Below are 16211 nucleotides of genomic sequence, written 5' to 3' on the forward strand. Positions count from 1 at the left end.
ATTGTGGAACTAGGATTCCTGGGAGTGAATTCTGATGAAGATCATCAAAGGTAAGGGAATATTTATGATGTAATTTCGTATTTCTGTTGACTCCAACATGGTGGAGAAATGTTGTTATTTTTGAGCGCCGTCTCAGATTATTGCATGGTGTGCTTTTTACGTAAAGTTTTTTGGAAATCTGACACAGCGGTTGCATTAAGAACAAGTGTATCTTTAATTCTATGTAAAACATGTATCTTTCATCAAAGTTTATGATGAGTATTTATGTTATTTGACATGGCTCTCTGCAATTTCTCCGGATATTTTGGAGGCATTTCTGAACATGGCGCCAATGTAAACCGAGATTTGTGGATATAAATATGCACATTATCGAACAAAACATAAATGTATTGTGTAACATGATGTCCTATGAGTGTCATCTGATGAAGATCATCAAAGGTTAGTGATTAATTTTATCTCTATTTCTGCTTTTTGTGACTACTATCTTTTGCTGGGAAAATGGCTGTGTTTTTCTGTGGCTATGTACTGAGCTAACATAATCGTTTGGTGTGCTTTCGCCGTAAATCCTTTTTGAAATCAGACATGTTGGCTGGATTCACAACATGTGTAGCTTTAATTTGGTGTCTTTCATGTGTGATTTCATGTGTGATTGATTTTTATAGTCATATATTTGAATTTGGCACGCTACATTTTTTCTGGCTTTTGGCCAAGTGGGACGCTACCGTCCCACATATCCCAGAGAAGTTAAGAGATATGATTTTGACAAGAGGTTGAGGTGAAATGTTTGGGCCCCATCTTTACCTTGCAGAAGAACTCACACAGGTCCGGTGGAGGGTGGTTCTTTTCCAGGAGAGGAGCGATGGCCTAGGGACACACAGAGATACCAGAGACAGGACTGATCAATACAACTTCACAATTTCCCCAGCCATGCTATCTTGTATTTACAATGGCCCCTTGCCAGCAACCTGTCATGGTCCAATAAACTCTGCTATCCTAGTCTAATTCCCAAGAGTTACTGCAGAAGTCAACCTAAAAGTACACAGCTGTCCCTATTATCCTCTAGGGCTGTATTATCTTAGCTCTCAATACGCCTCAAGACAGGTAAATGAGGTGAGCAGCTGTTCGTATGCAACAAGTGTAGATTTAACTGTACCTCGTGTGCTGCAACAGTTTAATAATGCAATCATCCCATGACTCTAGTGGCCAGGGTCCATGGGGTATGGACACAAACACATCCAGATGAATACACCATTACACTGTAACAATAGTAAGTGGGCATAATCTGACAGCATCCACACGAACACCAGTGGGTGACGCTGCTACGGAGTAGCTGTCCATCATCAAAGCTGCTATCCAGGGGCCTATTGCTAACCTGCTCCACACGCCTTCTGAGCTGCAATAATAGGCAAAATAAATGTGCAGTCTCAGCAGTTTGACCAGGTTTTACCTGTCGAACTGGTCACTTTCACTAAACTTCCGCCATTGCTAAACTACAAAATAGTTTCTGTCCATTCACTAACATAATAATATGAACAAAGAAAGCATGGCTATTTACAGTTACAGGAAGCTGGCGTTCTAGAATCTAGTGCTTCCATTCCCCTTTAAACTCACCACAATGATGTTCTCATGGTCCTGAGAGCTGAGGTTGGTGTTCTGGGGAGGCAGAGTGGACAACAGAAGTGAGACAGGTATGATCAGAGAGCGAGAGCAGACAAACAAATTGAATAGAGCCACTCCCAAACTGACTAACAGTTCTGACTCTGCCAAACAGCAGGCATCTGTGTGTTTTGAGCTGAGCTCCCAGTAGCAGGTGTGTGTATTGTAGTGTGTGTATTGTAGTGTGTGTATTGTAGTGTGTGTATTGTAGGTGTGTGTGTGTGTGTGTGTGTGTGTGTGTGTGTGTGTGTGAGAGAGAGAGAGTACTGCGGGCGTGCGTGTGTGAGAGACCAGCAGATGGGCATACCTCGGCCAGCAGGGTGGAGATGATTTGCAGCGGGGCCTGGTGAATGGACTCGTCCTGCAGGGGAGAGTTCAAGGCCATGTCCACCAGTGATCTGATCTCCTTCAGAACCACCTCCCAGCGACTAGGGTTGTTCAGAACCTTACGGTACTTATAGATCTTTTTCTGGTTAGAAAATAGAGGCACACGCATAACCACATACAGATGAACTACAATAGGCTTCAAGGCTTTGGGACACAATGTGTTGCTTTATAGGCTTATCAAACCAATGCAAAAATACATGAGAGAAATGCATGCATTACAGGACGATTGCATCTGAGGCCCATGGGCATCGACCTCCGAGGGTGCACCAAATAAGAAAAAATCATTTGATTTAATAATATTTAAATAAAAAGTAACTTTCAGAACATCTGTGCAGTTTTATAATGCTATTCTACACATTTTGTCATGAGGCCAAGAGAAAATGTTTCAGTTTTAAGGCAAATTTCCTGCTATTCTACACATTTTACCTTGAAGTTATGAGAACATTTTGGAATTGTAAAGCACATTTTCTTTAATTCTACACATTTTCCTATCATTTGCTATTTGGGGAGCCCCCGACCTCCAGTGGGACCCCTTCCCAAAAGGAAGAGGTAGGAGGCCTTGGGGCACGTGCCCTGCCCATGCAACTCTCTGTGTAGCCAACAAATAAAATCTCTGTGCAAAGTAATGTGAGTCTTGTTGAACCCCCGTGAACACAAACCAATGAATACTTCAACATAGTAATCCTACCTTCCACTGCAGGGAATGAAACCACTGGTCCCGCAGATAGCTGTTGGCTGCCTGTTAGGGCACACAGACAGTCAGGTAACAGATTGAAAGCACACACGCACGTCATGTTACATGAAGAGGGAAGGGAGGGAGGGTACAGGGCATACCTGCAGGAGGACGGTGCCCCCGGGGAAGCTGAGCTGCACACAATATTTGGGGGCATTATCCCAGGAGAGCAGCTGCAGGTCCTCTATGGTACTGTAGGACAGGGCAGCCTCCATGTACCCCGTGGGCTAGAGACCATGAGAGAAATAATGTCAACCACTCATTCATACATGCTACACACACAGGCTGCACATTTGTATAGACAAATACAAGGCCAACAGACAGGCTATCACAGTGTCTCCAATTTCTCATTGGGAAATCACAATGATCACTGTACTGATGATCAATGTTTCCTCAAAGCTGCGCACAGAAGAAATATCAAAGCGGGCAGAGAAGCACGAGATTGAACTTCACTCAACTTTCTTGAGTTTTCCACTCTTAAGACTATCAACCTTTCTCTTTACTGTGGGAATTGTGATCGAATCAACACAATATTAGCCACTTTCAATGCAACATACCGAAACAAAACAAACTACTATGCAAGACTTAATATGTAAAACTAACTATGTAAGAGATTTTGTTGTGTGCAAAACGCATCGGAGTAGGATTCCATCTTTGAAAAGCGAGTCAGGTAAATCACTTTTTTTCCTGTAAGGGGCAGTTGAGTTTTGAGAAAGGGTTGAATAAGCTAAGTAGCCAATAGCCATAATGGTAATGGAATAATGATGCATTTTAAACTGGTTTCTTGCATCAAACACCACAACAACATTTTCAGTCACCTCCTTGTCTGAAGGACAAGTGGATAAACAGGTTAATGTCCAGCCCTGCATGTTTTTTTCAAAAGTCTTATGGAATGTAGGCCTACATTGAGCACTTCACATTGGCTGCTACTGTAGGCTGAACGATAGAACAGCTATTGCCATGTTAAAATGTTATGGGCTGCATTTTTTTCTCCATTGTTTTTGATGGTAGGCTACATTATGATCAAATAGCCACAGTAGCGTACTTGACCATTGTTAAAACTAACTTAATACCCCTTTTGTCAATAGGGGGAGCTGTTAGCACTTTTTTTTTTTGACATTGCCAAATTAAACTGCTTAGTACTCAATTCTTGCTCGTACAATATGCATATTATTGTTATTATTGGATAGAAAACATTCTCTAGTTTCTATAACCGTTGGAATTATGTCTCTGAGTGGAACAGAACTCATTCTACAGAACTTTTCCTGACAGGGAGTGAGATTTCAGAAATCTTGGCCTCTGGTCCCAGGTCAGTTTTAATGTCCCTGTGAATGCTATGAGGATACAACCACTGCCTACGCCTTCCTCTAGATGTCAGTAAGTGGTGACAATTTGAATGGAGTCGATTGCGCAATCAGGGCCTGTATAAAACACCAAAGACCGGAAGGAGATTTCTTTCGGACCCTGCGCTCGACGCACGATGGACGTCGGACTGGCCTCTTTCCAAGCCTTGGTTTAGCCAGTAATATATCGCCGGTCATGTTTTTACCCGTTATAGGTGTTAAAAACATCATAAGGTAGTTAATTTAAACCGTTTTATAGCAATTTATATCCGTTTAGTGCGATTTTGAGGCATTTATTTGTGACGTCCTTCCATGAGCTGGGCACTTTTCCTGTACATACCGAACGTTAGTGGCCATTTCGACGGGACAAGAGGACATCTTTCGACCAAAAGACGATTAGACCGGAGAAAGGATACATTGCCCAAGATTCTGATGGAAGAACAGCTCATAGTAAGAACTATTTATGATGATAAATCGCTGTTCTGTTGAAAAATGTTAAACGCATATATCGCCATTTTGTTTTGTGTAGCTTCGCTTTGGCGGACCCGGTATTGCACAGTAAGGACAATTTTAGAAATGTAAGTCAGCGATTGCATTAAGAACTAATTTGTCTTTCGATTCCTGTCAACCCTGTATTTTTTAGTCAAGTTTATGATTAGTTATCGATTAGACTAGATCACTCTCAAAGATGGCGCCCGACATTTTCAGGCCAGTTTTGCTACTATTCTCATTGTATAACCACGTTTTTTTGTGGCTAAATATGCACATTTTCGAACAAACTCTATATGTATGTTGTAATATGATGTTACAGGAGTGTCATCGGAAGAATTCTGAGAAGGTTAGTGAAAAAATGAATATATTTTGGTGATGATAACGTTATCGCTCCCGTTGCCTTGAATTCATGTTGGGGTAACGTTTGCACATGTGGTATGCTAATATAACGATTTATTGTGTTTTCGCTGTAAAACGCTTAGAAAATCTGAAATATTGTCTGAATTCACAAGATCTGTGTCTTTCCATTGCTATGCTTTGTCTATTTTTATGAAATGTTTTATGATGAGTAAATTGGTAATACACGTTGCTCTCTGTAGTAATTCTAGTCGCTTTGGGGAGATTTGTGATGGTGGCTGCAATGGCAAACTATGATTTATACCTGAAATATGCACATTTTTCTAACAAAACCTATACAATAAATATGTTATCAGACTGTCATCTGATGAGGTTTTTTCTTGGTTAGTGGCTATTTATTTCTTTATTTGGTCGAATTGGTGATAGCTAGTGATGGAGTGGAAAAATAGTGGAGTAAAAAAAATTGTGTCTTTTGCTAACGTGGTTAGCTAATAGATTTACATATTGTGTCTGTAAAACATTTTAAAAATCAGAAATGGTGGCTAGATTCACAAGAAGTGTATCTTTCATCTGGTGTCTTGGACTTGTGATTTAATGATATTTAGATGCTACAATTTACTTGTGACGCTATGCTAGTCAGTGGGGGGGGGGGGGTGGTGGGGGGTGCTCCCGGATCCGGGTTTCTGAGGCAGTAAAAGTTAAAGCAGGTACAACCTCAGTGTTCGCAGTAAACGTGCGTCGGAAGTTGCACAGAATTTTCACAGCATTCAAGTTTGTGCTCAGCAGACCTGAAATTTGCCCAGTGATGGAAATAATTAGAAGGAGCATTGCTGACGACTTGTACAAGGCAGTATTCAAAACCCAACATATCTGTCCATAGAGCACAGGGATGGGCAACTTTGATGGGGGTGGGGGCATATTTTTATGTTCAAAACATAAAGAAATAAGTGTTTTAACATTTAACGTCAATTATCTAAAAACACGTAAACTCTGATTTATTTCATATTTTTGCATATGTTGTAGCTTAAATCCTAATTTCCATCATCTGAGGTTTTTGTGTTGTGCCCACCATCGGTTGAGACACAACACACTCTTGAATACAGGGTGGGTGTCATTTCAGTCAAACAAAGAAAATGTATAGAATGGACCTTTCACTACAAACCACTGCAATTTAGTTGGTACAGGTACACTATTGTAATTGAATTGAAATTTTAACTTCTAATTACTACTACAAAGATGGCCCATGTTCCACCCACCGTTGAATGTCAACTTAAAGTGGTCATGGCTATTCTATTATCTATATTTCTATGATTTCAATAGGTTTCCTACGGAAGATTGAAAGCATAATTTAAAAGAGATACTCCCATTCAAGTCAACATTCAAGTCAACACACCCACCCTGTATTCAAAAGCATGTTGTGTCTCTAAAGTAGGGTCTAAGCTAGAACATATACACAAATCTTTCTATCTATATACAGTACCAGTCAAAGGTTCGGACAAACCTACACTTTCAAGGGTTTTTCTTAATTTTTACTATTTTCTACATTGTAGAATAATAGTGAAGACATCAAAACTATGAAATAACACATATGGAATCATGTCGTAACCAAAAAAGTGTTATCAAATCAAAATATATTTTATATTTGAGATTCTTCAAATAGCCACCCTTTGCCTTGATGACAGCTTTGCACACTCTCTCAACCAGCTTCATGAGGGGTCACCTGGAATGCATTTCAATTAACAGGTGTGCCTTGTTCATTTGTGGAATTAGAACAGCTCAAATAAGCAAAGAGAAACAACAGTCCATCATTACTTTCAGACATGAAGGTCAGTCAATACGGAGAATTTGAAGAATTTTGAAAGTTTCTTCAAGTGCAGCCGCAAAAACCATCAAGCACTATGATGAAACTGGCTCTCATGAGGACCGCTACAGGAAAGGAAGACCCAGAGTTACCGCTGGTGCAGAGGACAAATTCATTAGAGTTACCATCTACAGAAATTGCAGCCCAAATAAATGCTTCACAATGCTCAAGTAACAGACACATCTGAACATCAACTGTTCAGAGGAGACTGCGTGAATCAGGCCTTCATGGTCAAATTGCTGCAAAGAAACCACTACTAAAGGACACCAATAAGAACAGTCTTCCTTGGGCCAAGAAACACGATCAATGGACATTAGACTTGTGGAAATTTGTCCTTTGGTCTGGAGTCAAAATTTGACATTTTTGGATCCAACCTAAGTGTCTTTGTGAGACGCGGTGTGGGTGAATGGATGATCTCCACATGTGTATTTCCCACAGTAAAGTATGGAGGAGGAGGTGTTATGGCGTGGGGGTGCTTTGCTGGTGACACGGTCTGTGATTTATTTAGAATTCAAGGCACACTTAACCAGCATGGCTACCACAGCAATCTGCAGCAATACGCCATCCCATCAGGTTTGGGCTTAGTGGGACTATCATTTGTTTCTCAACAGGACAATGACCCAACACACATCTAGGCTGTGTAAGGGCTATTTTACCAAGAAGGAGAGTAATGGAGTGCTGCCAGATGACCTGGCCTCCACAATCCCCCGACCTCAACCAAATTTAAATGGTTTGGGATGAGTCGGACCGCAGAGTGAAGGAAAAGCAGCCAACAAGTGCTCAGCATATGTGGGAACTCCTTCAAGACTGTTGGAACACTGCTGAAGGGACTTGCTTCCATTCAGCCACAAAGGCATTAGTGAGGTCGGGCATTGATGTTGGGCGATTAGGCCTGACTCGCAGTCGGCGTCACAATTCATCCCAAAAGTGTTTGTTGGGGTTGAGGTCAGGGCTCTGTGCAGGCCAGTCAAGTTATTCCAGACCGATCTCAACAAACCATTTCTGTATGGACCTTGCTTTGTGCACGGGGGCATTGTCATGCTGAAACAGAAAAGGGCCTTCCCCAAACTGTTGACACAAAGTTGGAACCACAGAATAGTCTAGAATGTCATTGTATGCTGCAGCTTTAAGATTTCCCTTCACTGGAACTAAAGAGCCTGAACCATGAAAAAACAGCCCCAGACCATTATTCAACCTCCACCAGACTTTACAGTTGGCACTATGCATTGGAGCAGGTAGCGTTCTCCTGGCATCCGCCAAACCCAGATTCGTCCATCAGACTGCCAGATAGTGAAGCGTGATTCACTACGACTGGACTGCCGATGTGATCGCCCGATATGGTCTCAACCGGCTATTCTGTTACGATGTCACCGAAGAACCATCTGCTGGCCCCAGCCCGCTAACTTTCTGAACACTGTGTCCCCTGCTCGCCTAGCGTAGTAGTGACTACCGAACGGCACCCTGACTCACCTATTGCTGCTCTTTTGACCCTATGATCACTCGGCTACACAGCTGATGCCCCCTGGACGGTTTCAATAACACGGTACCTCATTTTGTTTACATGTCTGCCCCAGCCTCGAACTCAGGTCCTGTATGTACCTAACTGACCCGCTCTGTCCATTCATCGCCGTTTTACCCGTTGTTGTCTTAGCTCTCCTGAGCAACACCTGTGATTGCTTTATGCCTCTCTCTAATGTCAATATGCCTTGTCTACTGCTGTCTTGGCTAGTTCTTATTGTTTAATTTCACTGTAGAGCCCTCAGTCCCGCTCAACATGCCTTAGATAGCTCTTTTGTCCCACCCCACACACATGCGGAGACCTCACCTGGCTTAACTGGTGCCTCCAGAGACTAAACCTCTCTTATTGTCACTCAACGCCTAGGTTTACCTGCACTGTACTCACATCCTACCATACCCATACATTGTGCCCTGAATCTATTCTACCACGCCCAGAAATCTGCTCCTTTTATTCTCTGTTCCCAACGCAGTAGACAACCAGTTCTTATAGCCTTTAGCCATACCCTTATCCTACTCCTCTGTTCCTCTGGTGATGTAGAGGTTAACCCAGGCCCTGTAGCCCCCAGATCCACTCCTATTCCCTAGGCGCTATCATTTATTGACTTCTGTAACCGTAAAAGCACTGGTTTCATGCATGTTAACATCAGAAGCCTCCTCCCTAAGTTTGTTTTATTCACTGCTTTAGCACACTCCGCCAACCCTGATGTCCTAGCCGTGTCTGAATCCTGGTTTAGGAAGGCCACAAAAAAATCTGAAATTTCCATCCCCAACTACAACATTTTCTGCCAAGATAGAACTGCCAAAGGGGGTGGAGTTGCAATCTACTGCAGAAATAGAACTCTGCAGACTGTCATGCTACACAGGTCTGTGCCCAAACAGTTTGAGCTTCTACTTTTAAAAATCCACCTTTCCAGAAATAAGTCTCTCACTGTTGGCACTTGTTATAGACTCCCCTCAGCCCCCAGCTGTGTCCTGGGCACCATATGTGAATTAATTGCCCCCCATTTATCTTCAGAGTTCGTACTGTTTGGTGACCTAAACTGGGATATGCTTAACACCCCGGCCGTCCTACAATCTAAGTTAGATGCCCTCAATCTCTCACACAAATTATCAAGGAACCTGCCAGGTACAACCCTAAATCCATAAACACGGGCACCCTCATAGATATCATCCTGACCATCCTGCCCTCTAAATACACCTCCGCAGTCTTCAACCAGGATCTCAGCGATCACTGCCTTATTGCCTGCGTCCGTAATGGGTCCGCGGTCAAACGACCACCCCTCATCACTGTCAAACTGTCCCTAAAACACTTCAGCGAGCAGGCCTTTCTAATCGACCTAGCCCGGGTATCCTGGAAGGATATTGACCTCATTCCGTCAGTAGAGGATGCCTGGTTATTCTTTAAAAGTGCTTTCCTCACCATCTTAAATAAGCATGCCCCATTCAAAAAATCTAGAACTAAGAACAGATATAGTCCTTGGTTCACTCCAGACCTGACTGCCCTTGACCAGCACAAAAACATCCTGTCGCGTACTGCATTTGCATCGAATAGCCCCCGCGATATGCAACTTTTCAGGGAAGTTAAGAACCAATATACACAGTCAGTTAGGAAAGCAAAGGCTAGCTTTTTCACAGAATGTGCATCATATAGCAAAAACTCCAAAAAGTTCTGGGACACTGTAAAGTCCATTGAGAATAAGAGCACCTCCTCCCAGCTGCCCACTCCACTGAGGCTAGGAAACACTGTCACCACCAATACATCTATGATAATCGGGAATTTCAATAAGCATTTCTCTATGGCTGGCCATGCCTTCCACCTGCCTACCCCTACACTGGCCAACAGCTCTGCACCCCCACAGCAACTTGCCCAAGCCTCCCCCACTTCTCCTTCACCCAAATCCAGATAGCTGATGTTCTGAAAGAGCTGCAAAATCTGGACCCCTACAAATCAGCTGGGCAAGACAATCTGGACCCTTTCTTTCTAAAATTATCCGCTGCAATTGTTGCAACCCTTATTACTAGCCTGTTCAATCTCTCTTTCGTATCGTCTGAGATCCCTAAAGATTGGAAAGCTTCCGCGGTCATCCCCCTCTTCAAAGGGGGAGACACTCTAGAAAGGCAGGGTAGGATAGATATAGGTATGTATGTCTTCGAAAGCCAAGTTAACAAACAGATCTCCAATCATTTCGAATCCCACCGTACCCTCTCCACTATGCAATCTGATTTCCGAGCTGGTCATGGGTGTACCTCAGCCACGCTCAAGGTCCTAAACGATATCATAACCGCCATCGATAAAAGACAGTAATGGGCAACCGTCTTCATCGACCTGGCCAAGGCTTTCGACTCTGTCAATCACCACATTCTTATTGGCAGACTCAACAGCCTTGGTCTCTCAAATGACTGCCTCGCCTGGTTCACCAACTACTTATCAGATAGAGCAGCCTCTATGGGGGTGCCTCAGGGTTCAATTATCGGGCCGACTCTCTTCTCTGTATACATCAATGATGTCGCTCTTGCTGCTGGTGATTCTCTGATCCACCTCTACGCAGACGACACCATTCTGTATACATCTGGCACTTCTTTGGACACTGTGTTAACCAACCTCCAGATGAGCTTCAATGCCATACAACACTCCTTCCGTGGCCTCCAACTGCTCTTAAATGCTAGTAAAACTAAATGTATGCTCTTCAACCGATCGCTGCCCGCAACCTCCTGCCCGACTAGCATCACTACTCTGGACGGTCTTGACTTAGAATATGAGGACAACTACAAATACCTAGGTGTCTGGTTAGACTGTAAACTCTCCTTCCAGACTCACATTAAGCATCTCCAATCCAAAATTAAATATAGTATTGGCTTCCTATTTCGCAACAAAGCCTCCTTCACTCATGCTGCTAAACATAGCCTCGTAAAACTGACTATCCTACCGATCCTTGACTTCGGCAATGTCATTTATAAAATAGCCTCCAACACTCTACTCATCAAACTGGATGCAGTCTATCACAGTGTCATCCGTTTTGTCACCAAAGCCCCATATACTACCCACCCCTGCGACCTGTATGCTCTCGTTGGCTGGCCCTCGCTTCATATTCGTCGCCAACCCCACTGGCTCCAGGTCATCTATAAGTCTTTGCTAGGTAAATCCCCGCCTTATCTCAGCTCACTGGTCACCATAGCAACACCCACACGTAGCACGCGCTCCAGCAGGTATATTTCACTGGTCATCCCCAAAGCAAACTCCTCATTTGGCCGCCTTTCCTTCCAGTTCTCTGCTGCCAATGACTGGAACGAATTGCAAAAATCACTGAAGCTGGAGACTTATATCTCCCTCACTAACTTTAAGCATCAGCTATCAGAGCAGCTTACCGATCATTGCACCTGTATGCAGCCCATCTGTAAATAGCCCACACAACGATCCCATCCCCATATTGTTACTTATCCTCTTGCTCCTTTGCACCCCAGTATCTCTACTTGCACATCATCTTCTGCACATCTATCACTCCAGTGTTAATGCTAAATTGTAATTATTTCCCAACTATGGCCGATTTATTGCCTTACCTCCATAATCTTACTACATTTGCACACACTGTATGTTCAGTTGAAGTCGGAAGTTTACATACACTTAGGTTGCAGTCATTAAAACTTATTTTTCAACCACTCCACAAATTTCTTGTTAACAAACTATAGTTTTGGCAAGTTGGTTAGGACATCTATTTTGCGCATGACACAAGTAATATTTCCAACAATTGTTTACAGACAGATTATTTCACTGTATCACAATTCCAGTGGGTCAGAAGTTTATATACACGAAGTTAACTGTGACTTTAAACAGCTTGGAAAATTCCAGAAAATTATATCATAGCTTTAGAAGCTTCTGATAGGCTAATTGACATAATTTGAGTCAATTGGAGGTGTACCTGTGGATGTATTTCAAGGCCTACCTTCAAACTCAGTGCCTCTTTGCTTGACATCATTGGAAAATCAAAATAAATCTGCGAAGACCTCAGAAAAAAATTGGAGACGTCCACAAGTCTGGTTCATCCTTTGGAAAAATTCCCAAACACCTGAAGGTACCACGTTCATCTGTACAAACAATAGTATGCAAGTATAAACACCATGGGACCACGCAGCCGCCATACTGCTCAGGAAGGAGACGCGTTCTGTCTCCTAGAGATGAACGTACTTTGGTGCAAAAAGTGCAAATCAATCCCAGAACAACAGCAAAGGACCTTGTGAAGATGCTGGAGGAAATGGATACAAAAGTATCTATATCCACAGTAAAACGAGTCCTATATCATTTTACATTTACATTTTAGTCATTTAGCAGACGCTCTTATCCAGAGCGACTTACAGTAGAGTGCATACATTTTATTACATTTTTTACATACTGAGACAAGGATATCCCTACCGGCCAAGAGCAGACGCTCTTATCCAGAGCGACTTACAGTAGAGTGCATACATTTTATTAAATTTTTACATACTGAGACAAGGATATCCCTACCGGCCAAACCCTCCCTACCGGCCAAACCCTCCCTAACCCGGACGACGCTATGCCAATTGTGCGTCGCCCCACGGATCTCCCGGTTGCGGCCGGCTGCGACAGAGCCTGGGCGCGAACCGAGCCCAGCCTGGGCGCGAACCCAGAGACTCTGGTGGTGCAGCTAGCACTGCGATGCAGTGCCCTAGACCACTGCGCCACCCGGCGCAGTGGTCTGGGCTGCAGATGGGCTGCATATCGACAAGCCGCTCAGCAAGGAAGCAGCCACTGTTCCAAAACAGCCATAAAAAAGCCAGACTACGGTTTGCAACTGCACATGGGGACAAATATCGCACTTTTTGGAGACATGTCCTCTGGTCTGATGAAACAAAAATAGAACTGTTTGGCCATAATGACCATCGTTATGTTTGGAGGAAAAAGGGGAGGCTTGCAAGCCAAAGAACACCATCCCAACCGTGAAGCACGTGGGGTGGCACTTCACAAAATAGATGGCATCATGAGGCAGGAAAATTATGTGAATATATTGAAGCAACATCTCAAGACATCAGTCAGGAAGTTAAAGCTTGGTCGCAAATGGTTCTTCCAAATGGACAATGACTTAAGGACAACAAAGTCAAGGTATTGGAGCAGCCATCACAAAGCCCTGACCTCAATCCTATAGAAAATTTGTGGGCAGAACTGAAAAAGCGTGTACGAGCAAGGAGGCCTACAAACCTGACTCAGTTACACCAATTCTGTCAGGAGGAATGGGAAAAAATTCACCCAACTTATTGTGGGAAGCTTGTGGAAGGCTACCCGAAACGTTTGACCCAAGTTAAACAATTTAAAAGCAATGCTACCAAATACTAATTGAGTATGTAAACTTCTGACCCACTGGGAATGTGATGAAAGAAATAAAAGCTGAAATATATAATTATTTCTACTATTATTCTGACATTTCACATTCTTAAAATAAAGTGTTGATCCTAAAGGACATAAGACAGGGAATTTTTACTCGGATTAAATGTCAGGAATTGAGAAAAATTGAGTTTAAATGAATTTGGCTAACATGTAAACTTCTGACTTCAACTGTATATTTTCTATTGTGTTATTGACTATGTTTGTTTATCCGAACTGTAACCGTGTTGTTCGTGTCGCACTGCTTTGATTTATTTAGGTCACATTTGTAAATGATAACTTGTTCTCAACTGGCCTACCTGGTTAAATAAAGATGAAATAAAAGAAACTCCAGAGAACGTGTTTCCACTGCTCCAGAGTCCAATGGCAGCGAGCTTTACACCACTCCAGCCAACGCTTGGCATTGTGCATGGTGATCTTAGGCTTGTGTGCGCTGCTCGGCCATGGAAACCTATTTCATGAAGCTCCGGACGAACAGTTATTGTGCTGACGTTGCTTCCAGAGACAGTTTGGAACTTGGTAGTGAGTGTGGCAACCGAGGACGCGCTACAGCACTCGGTGGTCGCATTCTGTGAGGTTGTGTGGCCCATCACTTTGCGGCTGAGCTGTTGTTGCTCCTAGACGTTTCCACTTCACAATAACAGCACTTACAGTTGACCGGGGCAGCTCTAGCAGGGCAGAAATTTGATGAACTGACTTGTTGGAAAGGTGGCATCCTATGACGTTACCACGTTGAAAGTCACTGAGCTCTTCAATACAGGCCATTCTACTACCAATGTTTGTCTATGGAGATTGCATGACTGTGTGCCTGATTTAATACACCTGTCAGAAATGGGTGTGGCTGAAATAGCATAATCCACTAATTTGAAGGGGTGTCCACATACTTCTATTCATGCATTTTTTGATCTTAGACATTAAAGGTTCTACAAAATTAAATAATTTGACAACCCTGTTAGTAAAAGAATGGTCATTTGAAATCATTTCACTATTCGAATAATATCATGATATTTATTTAGGTATCCAGGTAGTTGGGGCGGCAGGTAGCCTAGTGGTTAGCGCGTTGGGCCAGCAACCGAAATCGAATCCCGAGCTAACAAAAAATGTGTCGGTCATTGTAAATAAGAATTTGTTCTGACTTGACTAGTTAAATAACGGTTACATTTTTTTTTTTAACTGTCTTAAATAGCAGAAAATACGTTTTTCTAACTTCGAATGGAGTCTCCCAGCCGAAACAGTTCGAAAGAGTTGCATATATTATGATAACTTTTGTGAAGTTTTTGTTGGTTTTGGACATCTGGCTTTTCGGACACACCTTTTTTTCTTGAGGGAGCCGGAGTCGACGCCCCTTCGTCGGTGATTGGTCAACAGTAGGGATTCGTCAATAAAGTCTGTTGTCATTCAACGAGAGAACTCCTTTTCATGCTAAATGTTTTAAATGAAAATAATGCACCAAACATCTTAGATGTAAAATTGCGCGACTAATAAACATAAAAGATTTCTAGGGTTCTTAGATTCATTCTGAGGAAGTGTATACTGGCTACAGCACTATTGCCGCTTTTGTCAATATTATTTTCTTAACAAAAAGCTATTTTTGGAGTTTGCGAGCACACTCGTTCGGTTCGCCTAGCTGACTTCAGATAGCCGCCAGCCGAACTGAAGTAAGCCGACGCCTCTACTCACGAGACTCGAGAGAGCGGGTGCGCTGCGCAGCGCTCTGCTTGTATCAGCAGAAGGGTGCGGGCGAGAGAGGCGCAACGGCCGGTGTGTGTGACAGTCTATGTGGAAAGGAGCGAGAGAGCGATAGACAAACTTGGTATGATAAATAACCTATGGCTGCAACATCTGGTCGTGCCTGTCTTGACTGCATCAATTTGTTGTAAAGAAGCTAGTTAAAGTATTAAGGCACATTCTGTCTATTTTGCTGCGCTCCCTGTATGTCTACAACAACTCCATTCATATGAAACAACAGCCTAGTACCCGTTCGTCGATCATTGTAGCATACTCCTAATTTAGCTAACTTAATGTAATTTTCATTATATTTTGCGTTGACTAGAAATGGAGCCTGGGACTGTTGAGCAGCTTTGATTGACGGACAATAACAACAAGCTACATGTGTCAAACGTGTGTAGGCTAGTAGTGCGTCTTTTTGTATGGGTAGCTCATAGAACTTGTTTTATAAAAATGTAGAATGTAATGGTCTATCCTTGTAGTCTATGTAGCAATGTTACATAGATAATGTACTTTTGCAAAGCTTTTCATTGTTACAATAGGTCTAAAAAAAAAAATCTCATAAATGTATACTCTCCCAAGTAATCGAATACTACTGTCCGTTCGGATATTCGAATAACCATGCCCATCCCTAGTTTGTAAGCTTTTAAAATTATATATTTTCCAGTGATTAAGACATTCATGTTTTATGGTCTGATGGGGTATGCAAAATAGGTAAACTTTGAGCACCTTTTATCTCTT

The 16211-nt window shown here is 42.8% G+C and overlaps 1 protein-coding gene across 1 annotated transcript in view; it reads right to left on the reverse strand.

Moving 5' to 3' along the window:
• The window catches only part of cmip (c-Maf inducing protein), a 54361-nt gene that overhangs the window by 21972 nt on the left and 16178 nt on the right, over positions 1-16211 (reverse strand). Inside the window, exons 2-6 of the mRNA XM_071343146.1 lie at positions 2878-3003; positions 2732-2782; positions 1964-2125; positions 1612-1653; positions 802-864 (exon numbers count right to left, since the gene is read on the reverse strand). Coding sequence (XP_071199247.1) covers positions 802-864; positions 1612-1653; positions 1964-2125; positions 2732-2782; positions 2878-3003 — 444 coding nt within the window. The remainder of the gene's footprint in view (positions 1-801; positions 865-1611; positions 1654-1963; positions 2126-2731; positions 2783-2877; positions 3004-16211) is intronic.

This window comes from Salvelinus alpinus, chromosome 15 (genome assembly GCF_045679555.1).
Source record: "Salvelinus alpinus chromosome 15, SLU_Salpinus.1, whole genome shotgun sequence".
NCBI lineage: Eukaryota > Metazoa > Chordata > Actinopteri > Salmoniformes > Salmonidae > Salvelinus > Salvelinus alpinus.